Source organism: Colius striatus, chromosome 2, assembly GCF_028858725.1.
Source record: "Colius striatus isolate bColStr4 chromosome 2, bColStr4.1.hap1, whole genome shotgun sequence".
Taxonomy (NCBI): domain Eukaryota; kingdom Metazoa; phylum Chordata; class Aves; order Coliiformes; family Coliidae; genus Colius; species Colius striatus.
Genome location: NC_084760.1, coordinates 74,441,460 through 74,469,171, shown reverse-complemented (window position 1 = coordinate 74,469,171; position 27,712 = coordinate 74,441,460). Strand labels below are relative to the sequence as shown.

The following is a 27,712-nucleotide window of genomic DNA, read 5'->3' as shown; positions in this document are numbered from 1 at the left end:
GGAACACAAAAAGTTCCACTTAAATATAAGAAAAAACTATTTCACTGTGAGGGTGACAGAGCACTGGAACAGGCTGCCCAGAGAGGTTGTGGAGTCTCGTTCCTTGGAGGTCTTCAAGACCTGCCTGGACATGTTCCCATGCAACCTGATCTAGGTGAACCTACTTCTGCAGGGAGGTTGGACTAGATGATCTCTAAAGGTCCCTTCCAACCTCTACCATTCTAAGATTCTATGATATGATGATATCAAGTACTAAAAATATGCTAAAATGGCATTTGGACTTACTGCTGCATACTAATACGGAAATTCATCTTTTGAATCAATTTTGTTCCTTAAGATCACCACAGAATTTATGAGGCGATAAAAATATATTTAAAGGAGGTCTTCAAAGCTGTGTGAATTCAAAGATAATGTAAACAACAGGGCACCCTTGTGTCTTTCCTGGTCTGTGTTGTCTCAGTGGAAACTGGGAACAGACAAATGATCAGAGTATGGGATTTATAAGCACTGCTCTGCTTTGCTCCTTCCTGCTACATGACGATATTCAAACCAAATAAACTGCTTCTGAGGGGTCCTACGAAGAATTCAGCAGTATTTTAAGCTTTAGTCCCTTTCCTTCCTGATGTCATTAAACTACTGTGTGTTTTTTTCCCTCTTTCTATAAAACCTAACTGGAGAAAAAAACCACACATCACTGATAACGTTATCAGAAAAATGTTTCATCCTTTACCAATAAAAAATTGTAATTGTTGTCGTGGTTTAGACCCATCAGGGAATAAAAGACCACAATTAGCCTCGAGTACCGAAGAGTCTGAGAGTTGCCTAAGGGCAGGGAGAGCTTAATTGCCGGTTAAGGTGCAGGACAAAACAGACCAGGCCACTCGGTTTGGGGAAGAAAACAGAAAATAATTTAATGCAACATCAACTAAAACATAACCTTAAAACCCCAAAACATAACCAAAATAAAACAACACAGAGTAGTATAATAATGAAGAGTCCGACCAGCCTTTTTAAAAACACCTTCTCCCCACTCCTCCCCTCTTCCCGGGCTCAGAGGGGTTTTTACCTCCTTCCCCCCTGAACGGCTCGGGGGGGCAGGGAGTGGGGGTTTCAGTCAGTCTATTCCCGATAGCTTCTGCTGTTTGTCCGTCCTCAGGGCAGGAGGGCTCCGCACCAGTCCTCCCTGCAAGTCCGTGGGGTACCTCACACACACGGCAGCCCTGCACCGGCTGCTCCGACGTGCATTTATCCCAAAGGCTGCAGCTCCTCTTTTGCCTCTCGTGTGGGGCTGCTCTGCGGCGCGCAGGCCCTCCAGCACGGCCTGGGCCATGGCCGTCTCCCCACACAGTCCCTCGCCCGTCCGGGCTCACACAGAGCTGTTGGTAAGTCTCAGTCCTGCCATGGGTCTCCATAGGTTGCATGGGTACAGCTGCATTCTCGCTACGGCTTGCGGAGAGGTCTCTGGTCTATTGCTTGTCCTTCCTTCCTCCTTCTCTGGCTGAAGGGTCTGCGTGTTCGCCTCCATCTTGTATCACTCATACACCTCCTGCCTCGCATTTTAAATTCCCGTCCCCTAAATAGTGATGGCAGAGGCGCCAGATTGGCCCAGCCGGGCCGGAGGTGGGTGTGAACCCAGGAGCCGGGGGAGAGTCCGCAAACTCTTTACCGGGTCTTCACTGCAACCCGCTCCCCCTGTTACTAAGAAAAAGCTGCTCCTTGCTAAACCAGAACAATTGTCTTTGACCCAAGCTTCAGATCTGTGACTAGTCCCTGAGGAACCACAGTATCTTATTTTTCTTTGTAGCTATCTTCAGATATACTCTTGTCTATTAATTATGGTGGGCCTTTTTGGAGCAACATTGATGGTTTGTATGATGGCAGATACTGACATTTTCTCTTGCTGAAATTGATGGTAGAGGTCCTTGGTGACCCAAACCTTTTGCTCTCTTCTGCAAGTCCTTTCTATAGCACACTGAATTCAGCCAGCTCAGGGGAAGCATCATGAAAAGATTCTTGCTATTCTCACAGCCTTAGAGACTATCTACCAATTTCATGAGAAATTCTGGCAGGAAAGCCAGAAGTATTAAGCTGTACAAGCCTGAGGATTTTCAGCATCACACACAAGTGGCAAAATTCATGTTATCTCTGGCAAAAAGCATCAATTCCAGTTCCTGGAGAGGAAGTGGAGGAATTGGCTTAATGCTATCACTCTCTATTAAAATGTCAAGGAAAACTGAGGAATGGTTTGTAAATGAAAATAAAAACAAATGATAGCTTTAGATGTAAGGTTTATGTAGAAGTAAGAATCCTCATGTTGCTCACCTTATAGTGTATATATGCTTTCACTTCTGATGCAACCATTACTTCATCATGCAAGGTTACCATTTCAGAACAGATTGAGTATCAACTAGCTGAAGGGGTGCCCTGTAGCAAACCCTGCATTGGCACTGCTTCCATGCATTGCAAACAGCAATTGTGGAATCTGGCCACGTTTTGGCAAAACTGTGGAAACCAATATTCTCACTGCAGCACTTCGCACATAGCACTTTCTGAAAAAAACCTTGTAACTCACATTCTGAAAGTTGTTTTTGGTAACAGCTTTGAAGTTGATCAGCCTATAGAAAGCACAATAGTGGAGCTTAAACTAATTTCGAATGCCAGACAGTGAAACGGGACACAATAATCAACTGTAATTTGACAGCAGTGTAACTGGAAACTTCCCCAACAGCCTAACAAATGAGTCCTTCATCAGGGGCCCATCTTGGCTAAAAGATGACACTTTGCCAGACAGTTTCTTGGCAATAGAGAGAGCTGACTGATCTATAGTCATGTGAAGCTGGAGTCAAACTTGTTTTCAAGAAAGGTCAGCTCAACAATTTTAAATTAATGGAGGACTTTGGTCTGCTATTAGACATATGTTTGAAATCTTGGTTGTGCTTCAGTGCTGTCTGTAAACTTATTTTACCCTGCTTGCCATGAAAACTAAGCTCAGGACAAACCCAAGTGCAGAATCAGACCTTTAGTTGAAATTCACTGATACCAATTCTGTAACTTTGTCGCAGTCACAGAGCAACTGTCTACAACAGCACACACCTACTCCCCATCCTCATTTTCTTCAAGAGGTGACCACAATTTTTGGACAATACTGAATGCAGTAAACCCTAGGCTCATGTTATGCCAAAGAAGAATTACCAGACTTGTAATACAAATCACAAATGAGATAAAAGAGCCTCAAAGAAGCAATGACTAAAAATTAGGTTTTTAAAAAAGGACTTTATAGTTAAGTACTTTCAGCTTCCTTGGGTAGGTATTTTAGAGAAAAAAGATTTGTATTACTTCATTAAGGCACATGGAAGTCAGCATATGATCCTTCAAACACCAGCTGTTTCAGAGTAGTACAGGAAACAGTGTGTCTTGAAATCACTGCTACACTAACGAATCAGTGAGAGTTCATCAATAGTTTTTAATGTAATAGCAGTTAACACTGCTATTTCAGTTTTACCTGTGGCCCCATTACTGATTTGGGGTAATGAAAGAATTTAAAAAAGAATAAAAAAAAGAATTTACTGACTAGTACTGGAACCCGTCCAGGTTCCACAAGATTACCAATGCTTTTCATCAGGAGTCAGATCAAGACTCAGAAGTCAAAGATCAGCTATTTGTCTTCCTGAAACCAGATCTGAGTCTTTAGAGAACTGCTTACAATGGCCATTTACTTAAACACATAAAGTCCATGCTTAGGCTGCATTTCCAGGTTGCCAGATAGTACGTTCTGATTTAGCTTGGTGCTGTGAGATGTCACCTCACAAGTTTCAATTAAGTTATATAATTTTTTTTTCCTCCTTTTCATTATGGTTTCCACTTTTTCTGACTACAAAGAACAACCTGAAAACAACACAAAGATAACAAAACCAAAAAAGCCCCATAAAACTGCCTCATTTTCTCTTAGGATTTCACCACATTTTTAGCAGTCTAAAATTCTAGTTGGCCCCATTCCATGGCTTTTGGGAGCAAAGCCGAGGGGGCAGGGGGGATGTTGCAAGATGAAGTGTTTGCATGCTTCTTGTAATATCAGAGGCTGCTGGTTTGGGTCAAGTTGGAAATGTCTTTGTTTATTTATTTAAGTGAACTTAAATAGCAGACTGGTCTTTGACACTATCCAGGTCACCCACCCAGTTACTAGGAATTCTGAAACTTACCGTGGGTCCATTTGTTTTCAGAACACTTTAGTACCATAAACCCACCTGTCTGGAGGAACCAGGCTCTGTGAGCAAGCTAGGATTTTGTTTAGCTGTTAAAGACAAACCAGCCCATTACACCAAAATCCAAAACAAATCTTATGCATTTTACCCTCATTTTCCAAACTAGTTTGGGTTTGACCATGGAATTCTTATTAAAGGTACTACTCATTTACTGGAATTTCACACACAAAAAAATCTTCTCAGTCTTTTTATACCTTTAGAAATCACAGTACCCAAAAAGGTTAATATATTTTCTTTGGGACAGTTTATTTTTTTGCTACAGTATTTAAATTACAAGCTTGAGTGACTATTTCAAACACAATTATTTACTCCTTTTGCTGAAGGAAGCTTAAGTTCAATTTATTACAAATAGTTATTTGTCCTTTCAGATGGTCTTGTATTTATACTACAGTACAAAGTAGGCAAACGTTTTCTTATGAGGGTAATATCTCTTTAGGTTATTGAGTAGAATAGTACCCAGTCACACAAGAATCTGAACGTCCAATCTACTCTGCTTATTTGATAGCTGAAGCTTGTCCTTTACTCCTGAAAATGTGAGTTTCCCTTGTGGTTAGACTGCTTCCCACTGCTTGTCACCAGAGCTATGCATTTTCTGTGTATGTAAGCAAAGATTTTGGAAAAAATGTAAAACATGGGCTGTATCTAGATTACAAACTTCTGCTGGTATATCCGGGTTGTGGAACATCTGCTTCCTTAACTGTTTTGAAAACAAGCCTGTAGCATAGTGTGGCTGTGTAGCATAGTGTGGCTATGCTACAGCATAGTGCTTTTTCTTGGTATAGTCTAGGTTGTTTAGGGCGAGGATGTTAATTATGTCATCAGGCAGCCCTTATTGGCAGTGTATGCTGAATCTACGTCAAAAATCTTGTTGGTTCTGCAAGAATCTCTTCAAAATATTATGCTCAAAGGATAAAGAAATAAATAAATTACTTTTAACTACTGTCAAGTACTGAACCATTCCCTGAATTTTCCTACCAACTACAAATGGTTTTAAGTCAACATACTATGTTTCCCCTACTGCCAAGCAGAACAGCCATCAAGATAACAGCAGGAAAGGGAACAGAATAAAAACTTATCCACAAAGGGCACAATGGGGAAGAAAAAACCCCACATTTTTCCTTTGTTTTCTTCCTCCTTATAACAATCTTAGCTGTTGCTCAGTATTACCTTATCTCAAAATACTCAGACAATAGGAATAACTGCTCAAATATTTCTTTTAGCTTGGATTTTCCTGACTGTATGATCCTACCCTTCAGGTCACCCACAGAACAGACAGGAAGGCCAGCACCAGGCCTACCCACACACTCCTTGGGGTTCAACGCAAAGCAAACTTGGTTACGTTGGCAGCTGCAAGTTTGATAATGCATTACGGACCATGCAAACTATTTGCAGTAACAGAATTGTCATGTGAAGCAAGAATTACTGCCATCATCTTCCTAAAAAAAGAATGCCAACAGAAATAAGATCCAGATTCAACCACTTGGTTGTTAACTGAGTGAACGGCTCAGATCAGGAGCCGGGCAGCCCATGTGTATATGCCCCCTCTACTCCCTCAAACCCTGAGAGACTTTGCAAGTGTGGTGCCTTAGCATAGGTTGGAAAGCCTGGAGAGATGCTCCAAGTTACAAGTCTAAGGTAGTCGACTTACACAGAATGCCTGGCTGCTCATTTTCCAACAAGTATATGTTGGTAAAGTGGTACCTAACTTCTTCACAATTTTCTTGTAGACAGTTCTGCTGATACTAGTGAGTATTTACACTGGGAATATAGCACAAAGCAGATGTATCAGGATTTGGACCACTGATTTTAAACTGAGATGTTTATTAAATATTGCTTTGACTTTAAATAGCTTTGCAGTTTTAAATAAAATAATTATTTAAAAATATTTTTAATTAAATGAACATAGAAGTAGAGGATCTTTGATCTCCACATCTGATATACTTTTGAATAAATAGTTCTATATATATCTCTTGATCTTTTTGGTGATGAAGTGCACAAAAACTTAAAAAGACTTTTTTTTAAGCTGAAATAAACAGTTGTCTCTTTAGGAATAAAGTTAATATCCTGAAACACTCAATGCAAAGTTACAGAAACCCAAAATATATTCTAACTACGTAGTCACTATAAATACATACTGTAATTGAATGCATGCTTTTTAAGTAATCTGAGTAAATGACCAAAAAGGAAAATTCAGATTCTCTTTAAAAGAAAAACTAAATAAATAAACAAACACAGACTTCAAACAATAAACTGAACCAGCCAGTAACACTTTAAAATCAAAAAGCGTCTTTCCCTTTCTCCTTCAGATAAGCACAGCATTATAATACTCTGAGGACAACAAACAAAAAATATACCCAACTACTGTTCGCAAGTTTCATTCTGAAAGCAAAAGTTTTCATTACTTTGGGTATTTAAGATTGCTAGTTTAATATAAAGCTGCACATGAGGCTCCCTAAGGTATAAATAAAGTAAGCCTCGCAAAACAAAAAGAGAAATCATACATGCAATTTATTGTAGGAAAAAAACCACGTGATTTTAACTTTTACTTTAAAAATCGTTAAGTGTAACAGTGCATTAGGAACAATCAAGCTCACTAGAGGGATAATTTGCTTGCAAATGCCAGAAAGCATGATCAATTAATGTTATAATTCTGAACAATATCGTGAAGATTTCATTTTATCATATTTTACAAAAAAATAATATTCTAAACCTGAACAAACTGCATGATACAACGTTAGTAAGCAGGAAATCACGGAGTGAAGTGGATCCTTCAAAAATGCTGTTTCCTGAGGTGTAACAATCATTTCACACTAACACCTTCAGCAGGGCTAGGCCACTGTGCAAGAACAGTTGCCACATTTTGACCAGACTGTGGGCCAAAGGCCCGTGTATCTAATTCTCACCTTCAGATTCATGTCAGTGTTTCTCTCATGTACCAACCACACAGGGAGGGCTGAGCACCAAGTGATAGAAATATCCATTTGAAATAACTCTTTGTACTGATTTAAGATTTGTTTGTATAGTTGATAGAAAAAGAATAGATTTTAAAATACAGGTCTCAGAACCACAGAAAGAATAGATACAAATGTACTTTGTCTGCTGGACCAAGCAGCGTGGACTACCACTGTGCTGTGGATCTGCAGGGAGCCTCTGAATCCCTTCTGCTGCATCAATCCCACTTGAAATAAGCATTCACTCACCATGAGAGGCTGCAGCCACACAGTTTAGTGAACCTGTGCGCTCACCTAGGATGAATCAGACATGAGCTCTAATTGCAATAAAATATTCACAAAGGCAAGGATCATTATTCCCCACTCAAGGAGGAGAAACTGAGGCACAAAGTGATTACTGCAAGTCACCGACACAGCTGGACAGAAAACCCAGTTAGTCCCATATCTGCTACCAGATGCTTTAAATTGGCCAAAGTCACTTTGTTGTTGGACACAGACAATTTACTAAACATCTTATTTTTGTTTCTGTGTTTAGTGAGACCAATGGCTTCTTTTTTTAACCTGCCATTTCTGAAACAGCCCACAAAGTACTGGGAGTAAAGCCCCAGGGAATTTAGTGAAATCTGCCAGCAGATTTATCCTACTCATGATATTCACTGCAAGCTCCAAGATACAGGGTCAGTCTGTTAATCACCAAATGAAGGCTCTGCAAATGGCGCTGCACTCTTCTCACTCCACCCGAATAATTACACAGCTCACCAGGAGAATTAAAATGCAGAAAAACAGTAAGACTCAGAAGAAAAATAATGTTTCCATAAAACACAGACTTATTGCATGATAGCTGGAGGCAACATCTTTGCACAAACAGCTGTAAATTAAAGCTGTCCTTTTACTAAGCTTCCAGAGACTGCTTGCACAATGTGTGGCAATGGGAGAGAATACTAAGACAGTTAATTTTCTTCTTTCTTCTTCACTTGCTCACGTTGTCAAAAAGCTACTTCCTTACTCTCAAAAGGGTGAAGAGAGTAACTATATTCTCTCATACCACACTGCTACAGTTTAAGATGTAAAAGTTTTGCCACTTGATTGCTAAACTAGAATTTCCTTGAATAAGTAAAAGTGTAGGTACATCACCAAATACACATTGCCTACACATGGCAAGTGTTAAGAGAACTTAAAATCACTTTTTTTTTTTTACCCTCCCCAGTAACCATTTGTGAGCTCTCACTGTGCTGCCTCCACTCATTTCAACTATGAGAAGGCCACCCAGTGTTTAAGTTCTTCCATATGCTGCAATATCTGGGTATAATAGAAATCCATATTGGCTGCAAAATCGGTACACACGGGGGATTCCATGTCAGCAAAGGTGCAGTACAACGCAGTTCCTCCGATGCTAAGGAAAACAGTTGCTATGCACAGCAGGATCAGCAAAATGCAGGAGCCACCAGCTACTTCATCTGTAAATAGGAGAAGAAAAGGTGAGAAAGCAATTTGAACTAATTTAAGAAAATCTGAGATAGGTTTTTACCATGGTCAGGAGGTAAATGCACTTAATGCTCACCATGTCAAAGTGACTGTAATACGTATAGGGAACTGTATGTTTCTCTACCCAGTGTTTTCAGAAACCTAAATAGCTTCCTTTCTGCAATCTGTGTACCTGTACCTCCTGATGCTGCTTGCGGAAGCAAAATACACTTAGCTATGAGAATGTCACACGACAAAGCCTTCCTTCACAGAAACAAAAGCTTTGAAGCAAAGACAAACAGAAACATTCTTGCTTCCTTTTTACTGACACTGACTGGCTACTATGAACTGTTTGTGTTTGCTCTCTCATTTTGACTGTAAGGTTAGAGACAAAACCTTCAGGGTAGGCTGATGTGAAGGGTTATTTTACATCTCAGTTATTATGTGGTAACTCTTTACATGATAATTAATTCCAGCGTAAAAGCAACAAAGAGGTTGCAGAGGTGCTGCTACATCCGCACAACCTCACGTGTCCTCAGTAACTTGTATGCATGAGCAACATCTGCATCTTCTGTCAGATTAAAGAGGCTTTAAGAAAACTTGTGAACTCCCTTCACTGTATATCAGGGATAACAAATAAGGGAAAAGAAGAAAAAAGAAAGAAGAAACATTCAAGCACTTTTTGTGTGTGAAATCAGATTGGAAATAATAATAATAATCATAATAAACAACTTTCCTTTTGAATCATTAAATCCCTGAAATAAAATGGTGGAAGAAACTCTTAAATGAAATTTTATTTAAAACATAATTTGTTTAAAATAATTTCAATAAAGAAAACGGTGGAATATACCCCCTTTTGGGCAGTGCATGGATTTTCTTTTAGTAAATGAGACACACTTAATACACTTTTAAGTACTAAACACCTCCATTAATACTATTTAGTGGCTAGCACACCCAGTAGATATAGAAAGTACCATCATGAATAACCAAAAGCATTTTTCTTAACATCTCTTTAGTCTGAACAATAAAGATCTTAAATTCCAAGAAAAGCATAACAAAATAATATACTGTATTTCATATGAGGCTATTTAGCCAATCAAAAAGGCAGTAAGGTGTTCAGCCAAACTTAATGACAGCTAGCAAATATACATGGATGTTTAATTATAAAGCAAAGTTAAATTAAATCTGACACCCTCCAATCCCATGGTCTACTAGACAGGGTTGGAAAGCTGTCTATGGACTGAAGCACAACAGACTTGTTTCCTTTGCATCCTTTTTTACCTACATGGATTAAATTTAGGGAGAAAGCCTGCACTTCCCACTTGTATGTTCCAAACATTAATGAAAGGACATCCACTAGCTCTCACTCACAAATCATTTGGTCAGAGGCTTCAGTCTTAGCCAAGCTTTAAACCAGAAGTGTACTTACCATATCCTTCTGTAACCTTGTTACCCAAACTTGGTATACAATATATTACTTCATTAATTTTTAAAAAGCTATGATGGTATGTACAATGAACACCCACTTTGCTCTTGTGAAGAAAAGAATCAACATCAGTTGCACCCCAGGAGTGCAACCCAGGAATTAACAGCTTTGAACTACCTTGATCCAATGTGTCTTCCATCTCTTGGAATCGCACTCTTCTCTTTGTTTGCCTTTGCTGGACTTGAGCAATTGTTTTTCCTTCCCTATCACCTCTCTTCTTTAGTATAGAAACCAATCCTTCTGCTGGGGCAATCTATCAGGAAAAACAGTGAGTGGCACAAGAGATGCGAGAAATCCAAACATGAGATCTATTTGATAATGATTTAAAGGAGGAAATGAGCGAAACAAGTAAAAAATGGTTTCCACTCTACCTTCTTAAACACTGCAACACTTATGAAACCTCCTTCTTGAATACACCAGTCCTTTACCATGGGACAGCTGCAGCATCATTCTGCTGTCTGCTGACACTGCTTGCACTTAATTGCTATCAAAGTTTACCCATACATTTACGCTTTGGATCATACTTTGTATTCACCGCAATGGTTCTTTTATAAAGTCACATTATTAAATCACATGGGTTGGGGCAATGGTGAGGAGAGTTAGTGTCAAAAGCACTATCATCAGAAGGTAGTAAGATGCTAATGACACACTAGTGCTGTCTCTAAAGAGTTATAATCCTGCCAAGACTAGTAAATACTTATTGTGAGATTAATTTTCCAGCATAGCAATTGTTTCCCCAGAGTGGACAACAAGCTACAGTGGGACCACAAAACCAAAGAGAGATAATACCAGGGAAAAGGATAGCTTCAGAGTCCAGCTCCACATTGTAATAAGCTTTCTGGGTAGAGAAGTTCAAAAATCCTTCCCTATAGGCTGGTCACCTAAACAGCTTCCATCAACAGCAATACTGTCAAAAAGTCAATAAACCTTAACTTCTCTTTCCTTTGCTACAGCATTTATCTTAGCTGCAAGAGTATGTGCTAAACCCTACTAGGATGTTACACCAGCCCAAACAGTCTGTAATTTCCTAGTTATTAGAGAAATGAAAAGTAAGGGAAGTATTGGGAGAAAAATACCTTCCTAAGCAAGCAGTTCCCAATGTGCTAGAAATTAAAATAGGAAGCATATTTAGACATGGTCTTTTTTAATCTTGAGATCATATTTACCTGAAAAAAAGTCTTAGTCATCTCTTCACGAAGTTCCTTTCTGAGTAATACTTTTAAAAAGCAGATCAGTAATAACATTTGTTAAATTGAAAAGTAATCTGTGCTACAGATAAGAAAACATATCACATTCACAACTGAGTTTGCAACTCATATATGCAGATGAGCTCAAACACCTATAATTTCCACAAAACCTCAAAGTGGAAAAAAAAAGTGCAACAGGTTGCAGACACTGACTGCTTAATTCCTCCCATATCTAATGGAGTTGGAAGACCATATGGTTTGCATGGCAATTTTAACAACTATGGAGAAAATCATAAAACAAGCGACTTCATAACTTATGCCCCCAAACTTTCTTTATGCTATGAGCTTATATAATGCATGTGCTGTAATCAGATAGACACAGCACTGGACACAGCAAAACACAGAACACAACCCAATAGGTGCTGCACCAACTACAGCATCTGCATAATTTTAACTGGCAAAGGTCGCAGTTACATTTGCAGGTCTGTAGTCTGGCCACGTTTTATAGCCCTCAACCAGACAATTAACTTTACTCAGAACAACTCACAGGGCTGGGCACTGTGGGTATATGCCTACAGTCTAACGATTTTTCCCAAAATCACAACCCAGAGGATAAAATTGATCTGTCACCCTTCCCCTTTGGATATTCACATTCCCTTTTGATTAGCTGTTCAAGAGCTTGAATGGATTATTTAAGGAAACAATGCAATGAAGTAGGAAAAGTGTAGAGGGAGTGGGTTTAAGTCAACCTATGGAGGACCACTGTCACAAATGAACCACAAATACCCTGAAAGCATCTCATCACAACAGACAAGTGCACTGTGGTGAAACTTCTACTGGTAATGTTAAGTTAGCCTCTGCAGAGCTACCATAAAATCTAATCAGGTCAGCCAGAAAATCAACACTTGTTCTTCCTTGTTGTAACAAGGAAAGGGGACTTATTCATAGGGCAGTGATAAAATGATGTCCTTTAAAAGAGTAGATTATTTTAAGCTTCTGTGTAGGACATTGCCCTAAAGAGGAACACTGGCTGCTCCTGCAGCACCCACATGGGAGGGGAGCTGTAGCCTGGCAGGACTGTTGGCCAGGGGCTCGGCCTGCGCCTGGCGGGAATGTCACCCAGGGGACTGCTGTGCCTTTCTGCCGTGCTGCCCTGAGGTCAGCATGTGGTGGGCTGTCCTGCAAGTAGTCACCTCAAACTGAGACACTTCATTTTGTCTGTTAGCTCATGGTAATTTTTGAATGACTGTGTCACAAGCTCTGCCTTCTCCAAGCTTAAAATTGGATGGCCGTCTCTTGACAGGATTATGTGGAAATGTGTATTTTGGTGATTACAGTTACATAAAAGGCTTGCAAAGGAAAGTCTTGCTACAATGAGGTTTGCTTACTTTCCCTGTGAGCCCACATGGCTATGTTTCAGGATTCACTTCTAAAAGAATAAAGAACTAATCAACATAGCACAGATTTCTCTGTTCTGAACATCTTTTGCTTAAAAAGAGCAAACAAGGGCAAACTGCAGTAAAATCAGTGTGGCTAGCATTACTTTCTTGTCCCAATAAAACACATAGACCACATTTTCAACAACTTCCCCTTTACATAATACATAATTCCTGCCTAGAATATTTCATATACCTTTGAATTTCACGCATCATGTAATTAAGGCTTTGTTTTGTTTTGTTTACCTACAAAGCTATGCCTCCTAATCAACATAGTTTATTGTTAAAATGTGAATACAAATATAAACACATGGAATTCTGCATAAAGCAATATTTACACCTTCTTTTCTACCATATTCTCAACTGTATCTCAAAAATATTTTATGCAAACATCACCACATTTTATTTTTCTTATTTTTAGCCATACAGCCATCATTTCTGTAAGATTGTCACATAAGAATAAGGTCCATCTTGCTACAAGTAAAATCTCATTCAATTTAAACAACTGTAACTTTAATTTAGAAATATTTCAGTGCAATATACAAACCAACTGTATTAGATCCACCTCCCATTAATTAAACATCCAAGGAGATTGACTTAGCTGCCATGCAAGGCCTGAAGTTTTCTCTCCCCATCTTCAGGAGGCAGGAAGAGTTTAAAAAGGCAGAAGATATTATTTAAATTGGAGGTTAACAAGGGAACTATGGTTAATAGTTGACCACAAGTCTCTACTTGACGTGAGCCTCAGGAGGAAAAAATTTAGGCTTGTACCAGGCTGCACTGTAAACAGCTCTGTGTTACATAAAAGAGCTACATAAAGAATGTACTGAAACATCAGAAATTTTCTTAATTCTAAGTTAGATAATTAACAAAAGATGCTGTTGGAACATCTATGTAACTGAGCTTAATCACTCAGCTATGCTGGCCTTCACAAATTCTTTTCACTGCAGCTTTTATAGTACAGGAACTTAAAATAGCGTCCAGGTATGTGGTGGCATTTTGACATGCAGCTGTGGCTGTTGGTTAATTAAAACTGTTAAAACTTTTAGCTTTTCACTTTATACCACTATTAACACCAAGTGATTCTGCTTCACAGAAATGTTTTAAACTTTTTTGGATAAAGTTTAGTATCTTGTCTGCAAAATAAGAAAAATAAGCTCTAATTAAACTACCTGTCTTTTCTATGTTTAAAACAGTGTTCGCTAATAAAATAGTAAAAAACCCTTCTTATACTATGCATATTTTTGCCAAACATGTTGTGTATATTTATAAACATATTAGACAAAACTATTAACATAAATTCCTGTATTTCAAGCTCTTAAGAGAAAACAGATTAAACTTGAGTATTGTAATCACTTGTAGCATACAGAAGTAACTATGGCCCGCCCCCATCGTTAAAACTGGAGGCACTGCAAACTAGAATCTAGGAAGAAAAGCTCATCATATGAAGTATTTCGGTCTGAACACGGAGGACTACTCAAGGAGGAGTTTTGTTTGTGTATTCTTCTTTGGGTTATACTCCTTCTTCACTTACTTGGCAAAGGCCTACAGTTTTATTTCTAGTTATACCAGATTTTTTTAAAGCTGTAATCCATAACTGTACCGACACAAGCCAAGACTGCCCTTTGCTAAGATATAAGCAGCACACAAACCACTTTGATAATAAAATGCATGACCACACGACTTTGAGAAATTTGACTCTGAAAAGGAGTCACTTAGCAAATTCAATATTCCTACCAGAGCATCTGACCCTAATCATCTTCCTGATGATATGCTTGACATGCCAAGTACCAGGCTCTTTTACATGGCAATAAATAGCTCAGATACTGTGTAAGCAATTCACATGGAAGCATAATTTTTGCAAACTCAAAAAACCCCCAAGCCATACAGAACAATGGGAGATTTCAGCAAAGCATTGTCTCCAGAACTAGTACAGATAGGTGCAAACTTCATTTCTGCAATCAAATCAGCTGCTGGTCAGTACAGACTCAGCACTTTTAAAAAGCAGCTTTTGGTTTTATAAAGCAGACTACTTTATGTTGTGGTAGAGAGTCTCACTATCTTTGCTTTTTTGAAAGAAATTTCAAATAATAATTTTCAAATAAGGAAAAACATTACTATTTTACTTGTTTCCTTTATTGTCACTAAAACTAAAAGCTTATGTTATAAACTTTTATTTCATATGGAAAAATGCAACTTACATTATTGGGGTTACAATTTGACTCGTGTGTCATTCCATTCTCATAGAAATGATAACAGATCTAAGAATAGGTTATACACTTCTAGATATCTGTTGCTGCCAACTGATGACTGGGCTTCAAAGCTCCTTGTAGATATATGAATTTAGTCACTGATTTTCCATGGTACTAGTGAAGAAATACCCAGTATAAGGTACAGTACAATAACTAAAGTACTATTTTAGTTTTGTGATTTATTTAAAAGCAGAGGCAGAATTTAGTGGTTTTTCAGTTTTGGTACTTAGCTACTGTAAATGTTAGAAAATAGGTGACAAAGGATCTAAACTTGAGAACCAGATGACATGATTCTTTAACCTCAGTATGGGGTCAAAGAAAACCTCCTAGCTGTAAATACAAACACAAGTACTTACCCTTCCCCCTTTTAAATAAAATAATATTACATCTCCACTGAAGAATATTAACGAGATTTTTTCCCTACCATGTGATTTTTATACCTAGGAAATTTCAAAATAATCTTTACTTCTGCGTTCCACTCGTAGTGGCAATTTTGTAAACACTCACTCGGTGGCAGGTTTTATCACAGTCAAACTATTTTATGTGGTTTGGATTTTTTTACTGTGACACTGGCACATTTCATGTAATTAATTTCATTTCAGTCATGTGGCTACCAATACATTTTCTAGGCATTTCTTTAACAACGACTCTATGAAAACTGTCATCTTACTAATGGCCACAGCCTGAATAATGCAATTTAAAAGGCTTCAGGAGGACAAGAAAGGAAGAAATGTTACAGCTATGTGCTAAGATCAGTCTGCTTGTCAAAAACATCAGTGGAATCTTATTTTAGCAATAAAACAAAATCTGTGAAAGCAAACTGACAGTGCTGCTTTCTCAGAGATGCAAAGTCCTTTCAACTCCAACTTTTCTTCCAGGGAAGCTGTAGGTGCTTTAATTTCTGAAAAGCAACCACTAGGGTAATGATAGGTGTTAAGAGTAGCTGGAAAACCAAAATGCAAGTGTGTAATGAAACAATACAAGATGCTGTGTTATTCTTAAATCCTGCTGCACCTAGGGATTTCAGGTATTGCAAAACAGCCCCGGATGTTGCATATTACAGTTTTTAACTGGTATTGAGATTAATCCTTCTTCTCTTATCCCTGATTTAAATCCCCTGCCTCATATAATTCAGACCTCTTGCTAAGAATGATTCAAAAATACTCCCACCAGTGCCAGCCAACATTATGCCTTATATGGCCAGAAAATGTGCTATGGAAAGACTCAAGGTACTTTTTCCTCTCCAGAGACTCAACTCTGGCCATCAGAGTACTGGCAGTCCTAGTACTGGGACAGCAAACTAGAAATGAAAATAGATTCCCTGTAAAAAATCATCATCAGTCACCGGGCCAATCAATACAACCATAATTTTTCTAACAGTATCAATATGGTGCTTCTTATCCCATTCTCTAAAATTAAAATGGCATCAACCTACCAATTTAAAAACGGTTGCTATAGGATTAATTTGAGATTTTTCTTCATGAAACAGAACAGTTGTCTCCTGTGTCTTAAAATGCTGAACTTTCAGTGGGCTCAAAAGAAATCTAATTCCGAGGGATGGCATTTAAATTACTCTTCTGTTACATATGTATACGGGCTTAGCACAGATTGTCAACAAAATACTCTTCTTCAAAGCCATCCTATAAATGAATATAAGCCAATAGATTTAGTGCAAAATTTTGATTGAATGTATGAATGCGTACACGGGTTTCCCCATGTGCGTGCTGTTGTGTCATCAAGAGCTTGTGTAGTTTTGTGCATGCCCTCAGTCCTGGTCTGTGGTACACTTCCTAACACCTCACACAAAGTCAAGGTGCTTTAGAGACAGGTCAGAATGAGTGATCTTGGGAAAGACATAAGAAGCTTTTTAGATGTGGATAAAACCAAAAGGCTGTGCTGCCATCTTGGGAGACTTTGCCAAACATGTAACATCAGCATGGATCTCACGTATTTAGTTTCCTGCCTGGCTGCCATCCTTGAGTAATTGTGGGCTCTTGGTCTCTGTGCATTAGCTTCTGATCTATAGAGAAGTATTGTTGCTTTATTGCCAGGGAATGTTGTATTGTTAAATGCATTAAAAATAGAGATGAACTAAGAATACACCTTTTAGAAGTCTCCCCTCTCCAGCATCTGGAATCACATAATTTCACAATAATCTCATTTTTTCATTTACAGAAAAAGCTTTTAAGGTCCTATAGTTGCAAATGTACCAAAACCAGACGACAAAGCAGAGATGTCATCATATACTCTCCAAAACAGTCCCAAAGCAATAAATCTATATTTTCTGAAAGGGCAATTTAGCTTATGTAGCACTTCTTGTGGCCTATCAACAGTGCTTCAGAAAGGCGGGTTCAAGGCTTAGAAGTTCTTCCTTAGTTTTGGTTGAAGAACAAGTCTACCTAAACTTGGCAAAAAATTAGAAGCCCACACATTAATATACCAAGTCAATCACATATGTAGTTCTCACATATATAGAATAGGGCACAGGAAAGCAATTTTTTTTCTATGACTAGAAATGAACCACATGTTACATGATAGGCCCTATGTAGGCTTCTGATGTGAAATTGTGATTTAACAGGAATTGTCAGGCCATCTCCTAACAGTCTGTGTCAGTATAGAATAGAAGGTGTTCACGCTCTTATGTAAAAATCAATCTGATTTTTTGACATACAGAGCACTGCTGGTCAAGGAGGAGGCAAACAGGCAAAAAGCATTTTTTTTTCTTTAAATCAGAACAATTAAATAAATACAGATTTCTTTTCAGATTAAACAGGGATATATGAAAAAATATTTAATATATTTTGAAGTATGCAATATCTAAAATATTTTAATTGAGATAAACAGGGAAGACTTTATAAGATTCACAGTACTTACCTCGGCAATCTCTATCCTTCTTGCAAGTTCATCAAGAGAAGAAAAGCTGTCATCTAGTGATAACACTTCCAGTGAGTTGTCAGATGCTTGTTCAGGTGAAGTATCTGGAACAGTGTCAAAGTCCTCCTGGTTTGCTAAGTTTGCAAATGCTTCTTCGTTGTCTATTATGTTACCATTTAAAAATCTGAGAAATAAATCTGCTTGTTCTTCATTATTTACCTTCTCCTCCCACCCTGCTGTTCTCTGTATTTCCTTGCATACTCGTGAATGGGCAGTACTCTCATGCTCAGATATTTTATTACACTCAGAGCACACATTGGATGCAGTTCTGTTCTGTGAAGATTTTTTGTCACCATCATCAGGCTGTTTCTGTTGCTGCTTTAAATCATTATTTCCAAGGTGGCCACGAGCAATTTCCGAAGAGCCAGCAGCATGTTCTGATCTGGGCAGATTTCTGTCAGCTTGCACATCTTTACCAGTAGGAACCAAATCAGTAGGCATAAAATCAGCATCTGTTAAAAGCAAAGCATCTACCATTGGCTCAAGAGGGAGTTTCACTCTAGGCTCCTCAGCTGTGCCTTCTATTTTGTCTGCATCCTTAGAGAGCTGTCTTTCTCTCAGCTGCAAACTGTTATCTTTACTGGCATCCCCAGATGATAAACAGCCCGAAGAAAGACTGCCCACTGTCCCTGTGGACTGGGTGTGTGGCTCCAGTGTTGATTCAGCACTGCAGTGCTGCTCCTCCATGTGGTCCCTTCCTGCAGCTACCCAAGGGCTTGCTGCCTCTGTCTGTCTCTCAGTTTTGTTTTCACCTGGAGAACTACTGCTCAGCTGTTTATCTTCTTTCTTCAGTCCAGGACAAGTTTCAGTACCTAAGTGCAACAGGAAAAACAGTTCCAGTGCTTTTAAATGATTCAAACCATCAACCCAAAGGGAAAAGAGTACACTGTGATTTGATAACGTTGTAACCTAATGCTTCAAAATGCACTCCCATAAAGGGCACAATTTTTATGCTCTAGTCAAAATAAAAGTTTTCTTAGTAGTCTGAAAAGCTGACTTCTGATTCAGCAAAGTATTTGCATGCATTCTTGCTTTGGTGCCCTTCAAGCACAGTATGTATGTAAGTACCTTTCCAAACAGCCACATTTCTTTGAAAATGTGTTTTATGTGAGTCCATCTCATGGAGGCCTGGAGTTCAGCCAAATGCACTTAATTACAGAAAACTGTAATGCTTGTGGATCTACCATACAAGGAGATATTTGTATTTCCTTTAAAGAAGCGGAAGTCATACTAATTTAATAAATTTTAAATTAAATTATTTTAAGTGGGTAACTAGCTCTTTTGGTTAATGCCAAGTTAAATATCTAATTATAATATTTTAAATAATGTATTGCATAAAAACATGTTGCTTTTTGGATATATAAGTTAGTTTAACTATTAAAAAGTGCAACTGGATGCAGCCTATTTCTGTATTTGCATTAACAATACAAATTAAATCATTTTTTTCTCATCTGAAACTTCAGAGAGAAACAAGGAGGTTTCTACAGAGCATGTAAATTCACCAATGGTCATGACCTGCTGATGAAGTAGATGGTTAGCCAAATCTGTCAATAAAATTATTAGGCATTAGCCACTATGAGAAGATCCAGGTCAAATCTCCCCTTTTAGGCTTAGGAAAACAGAAATGGAGTGTTTAGAACACCAAAGCAAAATAGCTATGACAGAAACTATCTTTTCTTTTTTTTTTTTTTTAATCATTATATTTTAATAAAAACTAAGTTAAGACTATCATATAGTAAGAGTAGTGTTATAGTAATGGTAATATCCTCAAACAACAAATTAATACTTCTAGAAAACAGTAATTTACACTTTTTGGTCATAGAGAAAAGCAGAAAGGTTTTATGAACAGATTAACAAAAAGATCAAACAATGAGGGTATATGTATTGATGGTATACGTTCCCACAAGAATGGCTGACCATCTCTATGCCAGTCTTATCCTTCCTCCCTTGTTAAAACCTCACTTATAATCTTACTAATTTCCTGAACTTGTCAAATAATACATGGTCATATTCATTAGCCTTTAAAGAAATCTTTGCATTAACTCATTGTATTGAATAATTTTATTAAATTCTAAACTATCCCCATTTTAAAGGGCAATGAAATCCAAGGTAGCACAGAAAAGACAGGCTTGGAAATTGAAAAAGAGTACACCAAATCATTTCAAAACACCAAAAAAAAAAAAAATCTTTACAACATTAACAGATAGAAAGGGTACAGGGAAACCTGATTTCCCCCCCCCCCCCCCCCAGTGTAAAACACTGAAAGAAGAAATGAGTATGAGACAGGGGCTTTTTGAAAATTAGACACAGATGAGTAGATCGCTCAAGGGATTTGGAATGAGATACTGAGCCCTTCACATGTAGGTCATGAGTTCAAACACTGCCTGGATTATTGGTACAAGATTTTGTTACCATCTGTCAATTTTTCCTAGTGGATACAACCACAGTATAGCAGGAACCTTTGTTGGCAGCCCCAGTTGCAACAAAGATTAAATGGAGTCAGAAATTAAATTAAGTTCTTTACTGTGAAAGGTGGCCCTTGAGCTCAGGGCTCTGTAGCTATGAAAGTAATAATTGATTATAGCGTTGTTACCTAACTACAGCTATACAGGAACTGGGATGTAATGATCAACAACATTCCATATGAAATTTTCTGCAGCTTTCAATGTTTTCTTTAGTACTTATTTAAAAACTTGCTTCAGACAACTTGTGCCTATTACCAACTCAAACCAAGTTAAGACATACTTGAACACTTAATAAGATGCTTTTTCCTACCAAGTTAAATGAAGACATAACCACCAACGTGGCAGTAATTTTTACCTGACTGTCAGAGATACAATAAAATATTCACTGAAGATTTTCTAGCAATGGTAGACTTCTGGTAATTTAAGAATTCTCCCCCACCCCCCAGAGTTACTTTCAAATTGGTGCTTGCTTTGCTCATCACTGACACCTGTAGCCATCACTTTTTAATCCTGTTAATCCAAGACTGCCTAGGAGAAAGAGTACTGGCATTCTATCAGTTCTATTCACACTTCTCCATCTTTGTCCCTCTTCCCATTTAAAATCAAATCCTAGCTGACCTAAAAGAAAACAAGGTATAAGCACTTCCTCCCCACCTTGGAAACAAGTCTATATCTATACACTGCAAACTTATGCTAAGAGTTTAATGAAATTCATCATTTAATTAGCAAAAGTCTCATGAAACACATGAATTTGATTACCTTTAGTTAACACTAAGGCTATTAAGGCTTTCAGTCAGAAGCTGAAGAAATTAATGGATATAGGATGTATAAGCTCATCTTTTAATATACACAAATAGCTTTAAGGGCCCAGTTCTTTTTGTTGGCAGAGTCTAAGAGAAAATCTACCAGAAGAGAATATGTCACAACAAACCATTCACAACCCTTGCTCAGAAGGGCAGAAAAATAATTCAGTGACTCTCCCAGAAATGTTGATGAGCCAACTTATAAATCTGTTTTCTGGTCACTGTCTCCCCAGGAGAGAGGAATCGTGAACTCTTAGGATCAAATGCTTACAGAGGCTCAAACTGTGTTCCCAAATGCTTGCAATAAGTCAATGGAGTAATTTTTGCTTGAGATTAGTAAGGAAGTGTGATTTTACTTAAAAGATGCTACTGTCATATGGTGCAACAATTTCTACAATGCATTATATATCTATATGTATAAGCTAATACTTCTTACTGATAATTGCTAGATAAATGGTTATTTTGGGTCTACAAATTCATATGGATAGTCTTCAAACTTGAGAATTGAGAATTTCCTTTTCCTGTCTTACTGTAAGTCAGACTTTTACTACCAGCAGCTGAGTTAAATAGTTCTCCCTGCAGATTGGCAGATATGTTTCTAAGAGAAGAATTAACAGTTTATACATTTACTACTCATTTTTTGGTGATGTAGAGAAAAAAGCCCAGCCAAAGAGCAGAAGACGAGCACGCTAAGTTTTCAGTGAGAAGCCCCTTGCATTTAGGCTAATGCTGAACAAATTAGTTTATACAATTAGGAATTTTATATTTATTATAGCACAGGAACACTATGTTTACTATAGCACTGTAATGACGGTTCAGGCAAAATCAAGAATCAGCCCCAAATGGCCATAGTGCTTTTGTCCTGAGCTGGATCACTCACAGACACAGCTCAAATATTTTTTGCATAGCATTGAGCATTGTATAGAAATTCAGAGTTATGGATCATCTTTGTCCAATTTCTCTATTAGTTCATGGTGATGCCTTCCCAACCCAAAACCTTACTGCAACAAAAGCATTCAGGCCTGTGCCACTGGCACATTGACTCAGAGTGGGCAGCAGTAGCTAACTGACCACACACTGCCTTAGCAGAAGAAGAGACTTCTGAGGGTGAGAAATCATTGCTTCCACAAGCATGTGCTAATCTTGGAAAGAGCATCTTTTGCAAATCTTAAGCATTTAAGCTTGAATTAGGCTTGAAATGGTCATATGTCTGTATTGAAAAAGTATTTAGCACTGCTACAAAATTCTCTGCAGAACCATTTTCTATTAGATGACACAACTTTGTTAACAAACATTTCATGGGAACAGAAAGATTTTTACAACATTTTGACAAGAGTTACATTAAGAAAAAGGTATGAAAAGTATAAATTTACACCATTAATGACCTCTACATTAAGTTTAATATGTCTAGATATTGCACTACAGTATTTTGACACTGACATGAAATGCTCCTTAATTCAGTTTCAAATGTTCAGAATTTCTCTCCAGAAAGCTTTTATTCCCACTTGGAATAAAACCAATAGAAATATTTTAAGTGCCTAATTTTTTGTCATGGGAATTTCCAACCATCCAAAAAGAAAAAACATTGGGCTCTTTTGATCTGCTTTCTGAGCTGTAGAACATGTTTGTGTTTTGAGTTTAGTTAGCTTATAAGAACAAAGACAGAAAAAAAACGGGTATATCGTAAAAGAGGATGAAGATGAGAAGAATCCACACACGTAGAGAGCCGTGACTCTTCATCTTTGTTCATTTTCTGATGCTCTTGAACATCCTGGCTGATACACACTTGTAGGGTAGTTTAGGCTAAAAGGAACCTCCTGAGGTCACTTAGGCCAACTCTCATCTTGTGAGAATTTTTATCTGTTTTTGAGGAAAAGTACTCCATTTAGGCAAGTCTCCCAAGAAACTTTTTTTTCAAACACAGGAGAGATTAATTACATCCTGGTAGTATACCAATGTTCTTTTCCCCTCTGTCTCCATTTTAACAATTCATTATTTTGTAAATGATTTGTAAGAACCCAATGATTCTAACAAATGATGCAAACAAAACAAACACTGTCACAAGGCAGGAGGAACAAAATGAAGTTGACATTAAAGTGTGTACTGAAAAAACGGAAACTTGAGTATGTTTTCCCCTCCAAGACCCTCTCAAAGCTTCCTGATTTTCTGTGCTGTTACAAAAAATGTGTCTCAAAATCAGTATATTTCATGTAATTTAAGAGTTACAATAGTTAACCCATACCAAATTCCCACAACTCAGAATATTTGCCATTACATTCTTTAGCTTCCATACATATAAATTATCTATCTTAGCTCTAGTTGTGCACAATTTTGTACCTACATAGGCTGCTGTAAGTGCATGCATATTTAAAAGGCATTTTTTGATGGAGGCTAGAATTACTTTAATTACAACTCTGAATATCAATGACTAATTAGAATTGCAGAGTATATCCCATTGTGCAGTTGTGAGAAAAAAAGAAAAAATTCACACAAATGGAGGAATCTGTGGAAATCCAACAAATGCTGTAGCTTCAAATGAAAAAGTTTCATAGTATTTCTAGACATATGTCATTACATTATAGCATTTAAAATAAACACATGCACGTGTACTTACACACACACACATACCTGATTTAAAAGCAACAGCTTCTCTTTCCTTTAATTTTTTTGATTCCATTAACTGAAGCAAACCATCATTTTCCCATGTATTTTCTGCAGCTACTAGCTGTAAAATATGATAGTATTTAATTTAATTTTTGGAATTCAGCAGGAGCACTGTGACTTTTTGAGACATCCAAACTTCAGACAGTTTTTTTACTTAAATTGGAAAGATTACACTGAAGAATATTAAAAATATATGTATTAGTAATCTTTGACAAAGCAGAATTAAACATCTGCTTACCTTATTTTGAGTTGCCTGTGGCCTGCAGCAACAAAGAAAAAAAAACCAACAACTTAGTAGCAACATTCCTCATAATAAATATCATTGAAATCTTCTAAGCCTTTTCCCCTGCTCTAATATTAACACAGAACTTTTTTTACATTGAAACACAGCATGCTAGCATACTTTCAAGCACAGATCTGTACCATATCTGAACATCATCGGAAGACCAATTAGCCCAAATATTGCTCCACCAAATTGAGAAAATGGTAAAAAGAAAATGTATCTGCAATCTGATCAAAAACTTTATGCTCAGAAAGAACTTTACCACCTTTAAATATCACATAAGGACTCAGTATCTACTAGCCTGGTCACTATAACAGACATTGAAGAATGAAAAAAACCCCAAAATGTATTTCCCTCTGCACAGACTGTTTACACTGGGATATGTTTTCTAGGTACTGTAAGATACAGAAGTTCACGCTGATTCCACTGGGTTTCACTGGTGAGAGAACACTACTATTAGTCAGTGTGGACTTTGTAAACTATGTAGAGATTTGTGCACGATGTGCTTTATCATGCACAATGTTTTTATCATGCAACATGTCTTGCAGCCTTCACCACATCTTCACCACAGAGCAGTGAAGATAAAATGTTGAGCATTTTGTTTAAAGCTACTGAAAAAAAGTTAGAGACATTCAAAACTGTTTTTAAAGAACAAAGAAGGTGTTTTCAAACTTTTGTCACCCAGAAGAAAAAAAGTCTAAGCCAAGTTATACTCTAGGAATAACAACAGCATTTTGGCTTCTGTTATATCCAGACTGATTAAGGCAATGCAAACATATTTGAAAAGTTCTCTCCCATTCTGATTGAGAGCATCTCTCTAACCAAAGACAGGTTGGTCTTTTCACAGCCATTGAATGTGGTTAGTTTCTTTATCGACTGACCATTTTTCAGTGGTAGATGGTATTAATCAGTCCCTTAAACTCAGGGGGGGTTGCCATGCTTGTTAAGCCATGTTATTACAATAACTAAATGTTGGTAAGACATTCACTCATGAAGTAACAGATCTCTCCCTCCTGACGGGTACAATCCTGTATGTGGTACTATCCAGAAAAGCATTCAAGGCCCATGATTGTGCTGATTCAGAAGGCTTATAAATCAGGTAAAGCAGGTGCAAACTAAGATTTCACAACTTTTCAGAATACCGCTGTACTAGGGGACTACAGAATTGCTGCTTCATAATGCTTATGCAATCTATATGAGATCAACAGAAGATAATGAGAATGAATTAAAACATTGGGGAATTATCTTAAAATGTGGACAATTTGGGAATAAAATCCTATAGGGTAGATGTGAGTGCTGGAGTCTGAGATGCTGAGCAATTACATTTAAAATCAGTGATTAAAAATTACATATTAATAGAACCACCACCATCAGTTCTAGAGTCTCCCCCTAAATTAATGTTACTCAGTTTTTGCATTGGCTGAAAATACTAAATCTCACTTCATTTCTGGCAATCTAATGATTTGCTGTAAATAGTTTATATCTAGTCCCTAGACTTTCCGCAAACCCTGCTAAAACATTTGTGAAAATTGATGGCAATAGAAACATTTTAGTTACATAACAAAAAGTACAATCACTTTATAACCAAATTCACTGAAGTCACAGAATCACAGGGGTTGGAAGAGACCTTTAGAGATCTAGTCCAACCCCCCTGCAGAAGCAGGTTCACTTAGATCAGGTCTCGTAGGAACATGTCCAGGTGGGCCTTGAAGACCTCCAAGGAAGGAAACTCCACAATCCCTCTGGGCAGCCTGTTCAAGTCAATGGGATGCAACTTTTATTTTGACATTGACTATTCAAAAACACCTATATTGGCAAGTAGACAGCTGCTGGGCTGACATGTTAGGACTGGAAAAGTAAGAATATTTTCTTATACTTACTGTTGATGCGAAGAACAAACTTTAGTAAGCTTTTCCAGCTCTTCAACACTCAATTCTTTAACTGAATTCCTCAGTGTTGCAACTGGACTAGGAACTGCTGTTTTCCATTTTCTTTCTAAATTCAATCAAAATAATTTTTACCCAAAGTATTACAGGAGTAGTATTTGCTTAACATAAAACAAATATGTGAAACTAATTATTGGAGAAAAATTGATGGCTTTGTGTATATTCTACAATCTTGTGTCACACTGAAAAAAAGCACTGCATTTTTTCAAAACACATTTTATTTTCATCATGAGTTTCACCAATCCTAAATAAAAAATAAGCTCATAACAACTGTGGATCAAAGTCTCAAATCACTGGATGAAAAAGACAAACTATTTGCACCTTTTTCATGAAAAGTGTGAGAATAAATCTAAAGCAGGAATACTTTTGTTGTAACAAGCTCAGAGAAATTCTGATATTAAGGCTACTTTCACTATATAACATTTTCAAGCTGACAAAATGTATATTCTGTCATTTAGAAATATAACTGAAATTAACTTTTTCTTCTACCATATTAGTTTAGCCTGCACTCACCCCACTGCTCCTGTATGGAAGAAAGATTTGCAAGCAGCTGCTCATGATACAGTCGTTCAAGGTGAATGAACTTCATTGCCTTCTCATCTGAATGCAAGGTTAAAGAAAAATGCACACATATATGGACACATTGTGATTTCTTTAAATTTGGCACCACATTTGAAAGGGCAATTATTATGTACCTGGAATTTGACAAGATTGAATCAATAAGAATAATGCTTATTATTCAGATTTCTCTGCAAGTAAGAAGTAAATGACTTGAGGAAGATTCCAAAAATGAAAATCCTATTCTCTTCAGCAGTTACCTAACTCACATGCCCTAAGCCCAACAAAAGTTCTTGTAGAAAAGAAACAAGTAAAATGTTATTATGCTCACAACCGTTATCAGCAGATGAAATCTCTGGGAAATGAAAAACAATTGCACACATACCAGCATGTATTGCTCAAGAAATACAATTATATGGCAATAACCACAACTAACTGAAAATATAGCTCCTTTCTACTTACTAGCTGGAGATATTATTGAAAAAATTTCTCTAACTCAAGCTTTTAAAAAATATTCTCCCTCTTTTCAACTCTCGTATACAACACTGTTGGACACCTGAGTTCACTTTTTGTGAACTTTTCACTTTTGATTCACTTTTGTGAATCTTCTTTCTGAAGATTCTGCTTAGTTTTCTTTTATATGAAGTACTCTTTCCCCTTCCTTAGAGTTACAAATATATTCACAGTAGTATATGAATAGTTCAATATTTTTTAACAGTCAGGATAATTTGAGCTCATTCAAGTTCAAGTTGTTAGCTGTACAGTGAAGGAGGTTATTAGTAATATAGAATATTATATTACCAGTAATATATATTCCTGCTAATTTAAATACTGCAGTAATTATTACAAAAACCCAACCAGCACTTGGCATTCTTGTTAGCCTCATGCAATGCATCTATAGCAAGGCTTATGAATAGCAATATTAATTGGAAGAATATTCCTTGCCTTCAAGAAATCTGATTAGAAACAGAATTACAGATCAGAGATCCTTAGAGGATGACAGCAACAAGCTCTGAATTAT

At 37.4% G+C, this 27,712-nt stretch overlaps 1 protein-coding gene across 3 annotated transcripts in view; it reads right to left on the bottom strand.

Annotated features, from left to right (window-relative positions):
- Positions 1 to 919: 919 nt before the first annotated feature.
- Positions 920 to 27,712, bottom strand: part of CNST (consortin, connexin sorting protein) — a 50,639-nt gene continuing 23,846 nt past the window's right edge. For 2 of the 3 annotated variants that reach the window (XM_061991089.1, XM_061991088.1), the window contains exons 5-11: positions 26,647 to 26,733; positions 26,068 to 26,182; positions 24,143 to 24,164; positions 23,869 to 23,965; positions 17,913 to 18,784; positions 10,281 to 10,416; positions 920 to 8,670 (exon numbers count right to left, since the gene is read on the bottom strand). In XM_061991089.1, coding sequence (XP_061847073.1) covers positions 8,465 to 8,670; positions 10,281 to 10,416; positions 17,913 to 18,784; positions 23,869 to 23,965; positions 24,143 to 24,164; positions 26,068 to 26,182; positions 26,647 to 26,733 — 1,535 coding nt within the window. In that variant the 3' untranslated portion in view covers positions 920 to 8,464. Of the gene's footprint in view, positions 8,671 to 10,280; positions 10,417 to 11,315; positions 11,380 to 17,912; positions 18,785 to 23,868; positions 23,966 to 24,142; positions 24,165 to 26,067; positions 26,183 to 26,646; positions 26,734 to 27,712 lie in introns of those variants that run through there. The other variant, XM_061991090.1, reaches the window with a different exon arrangement.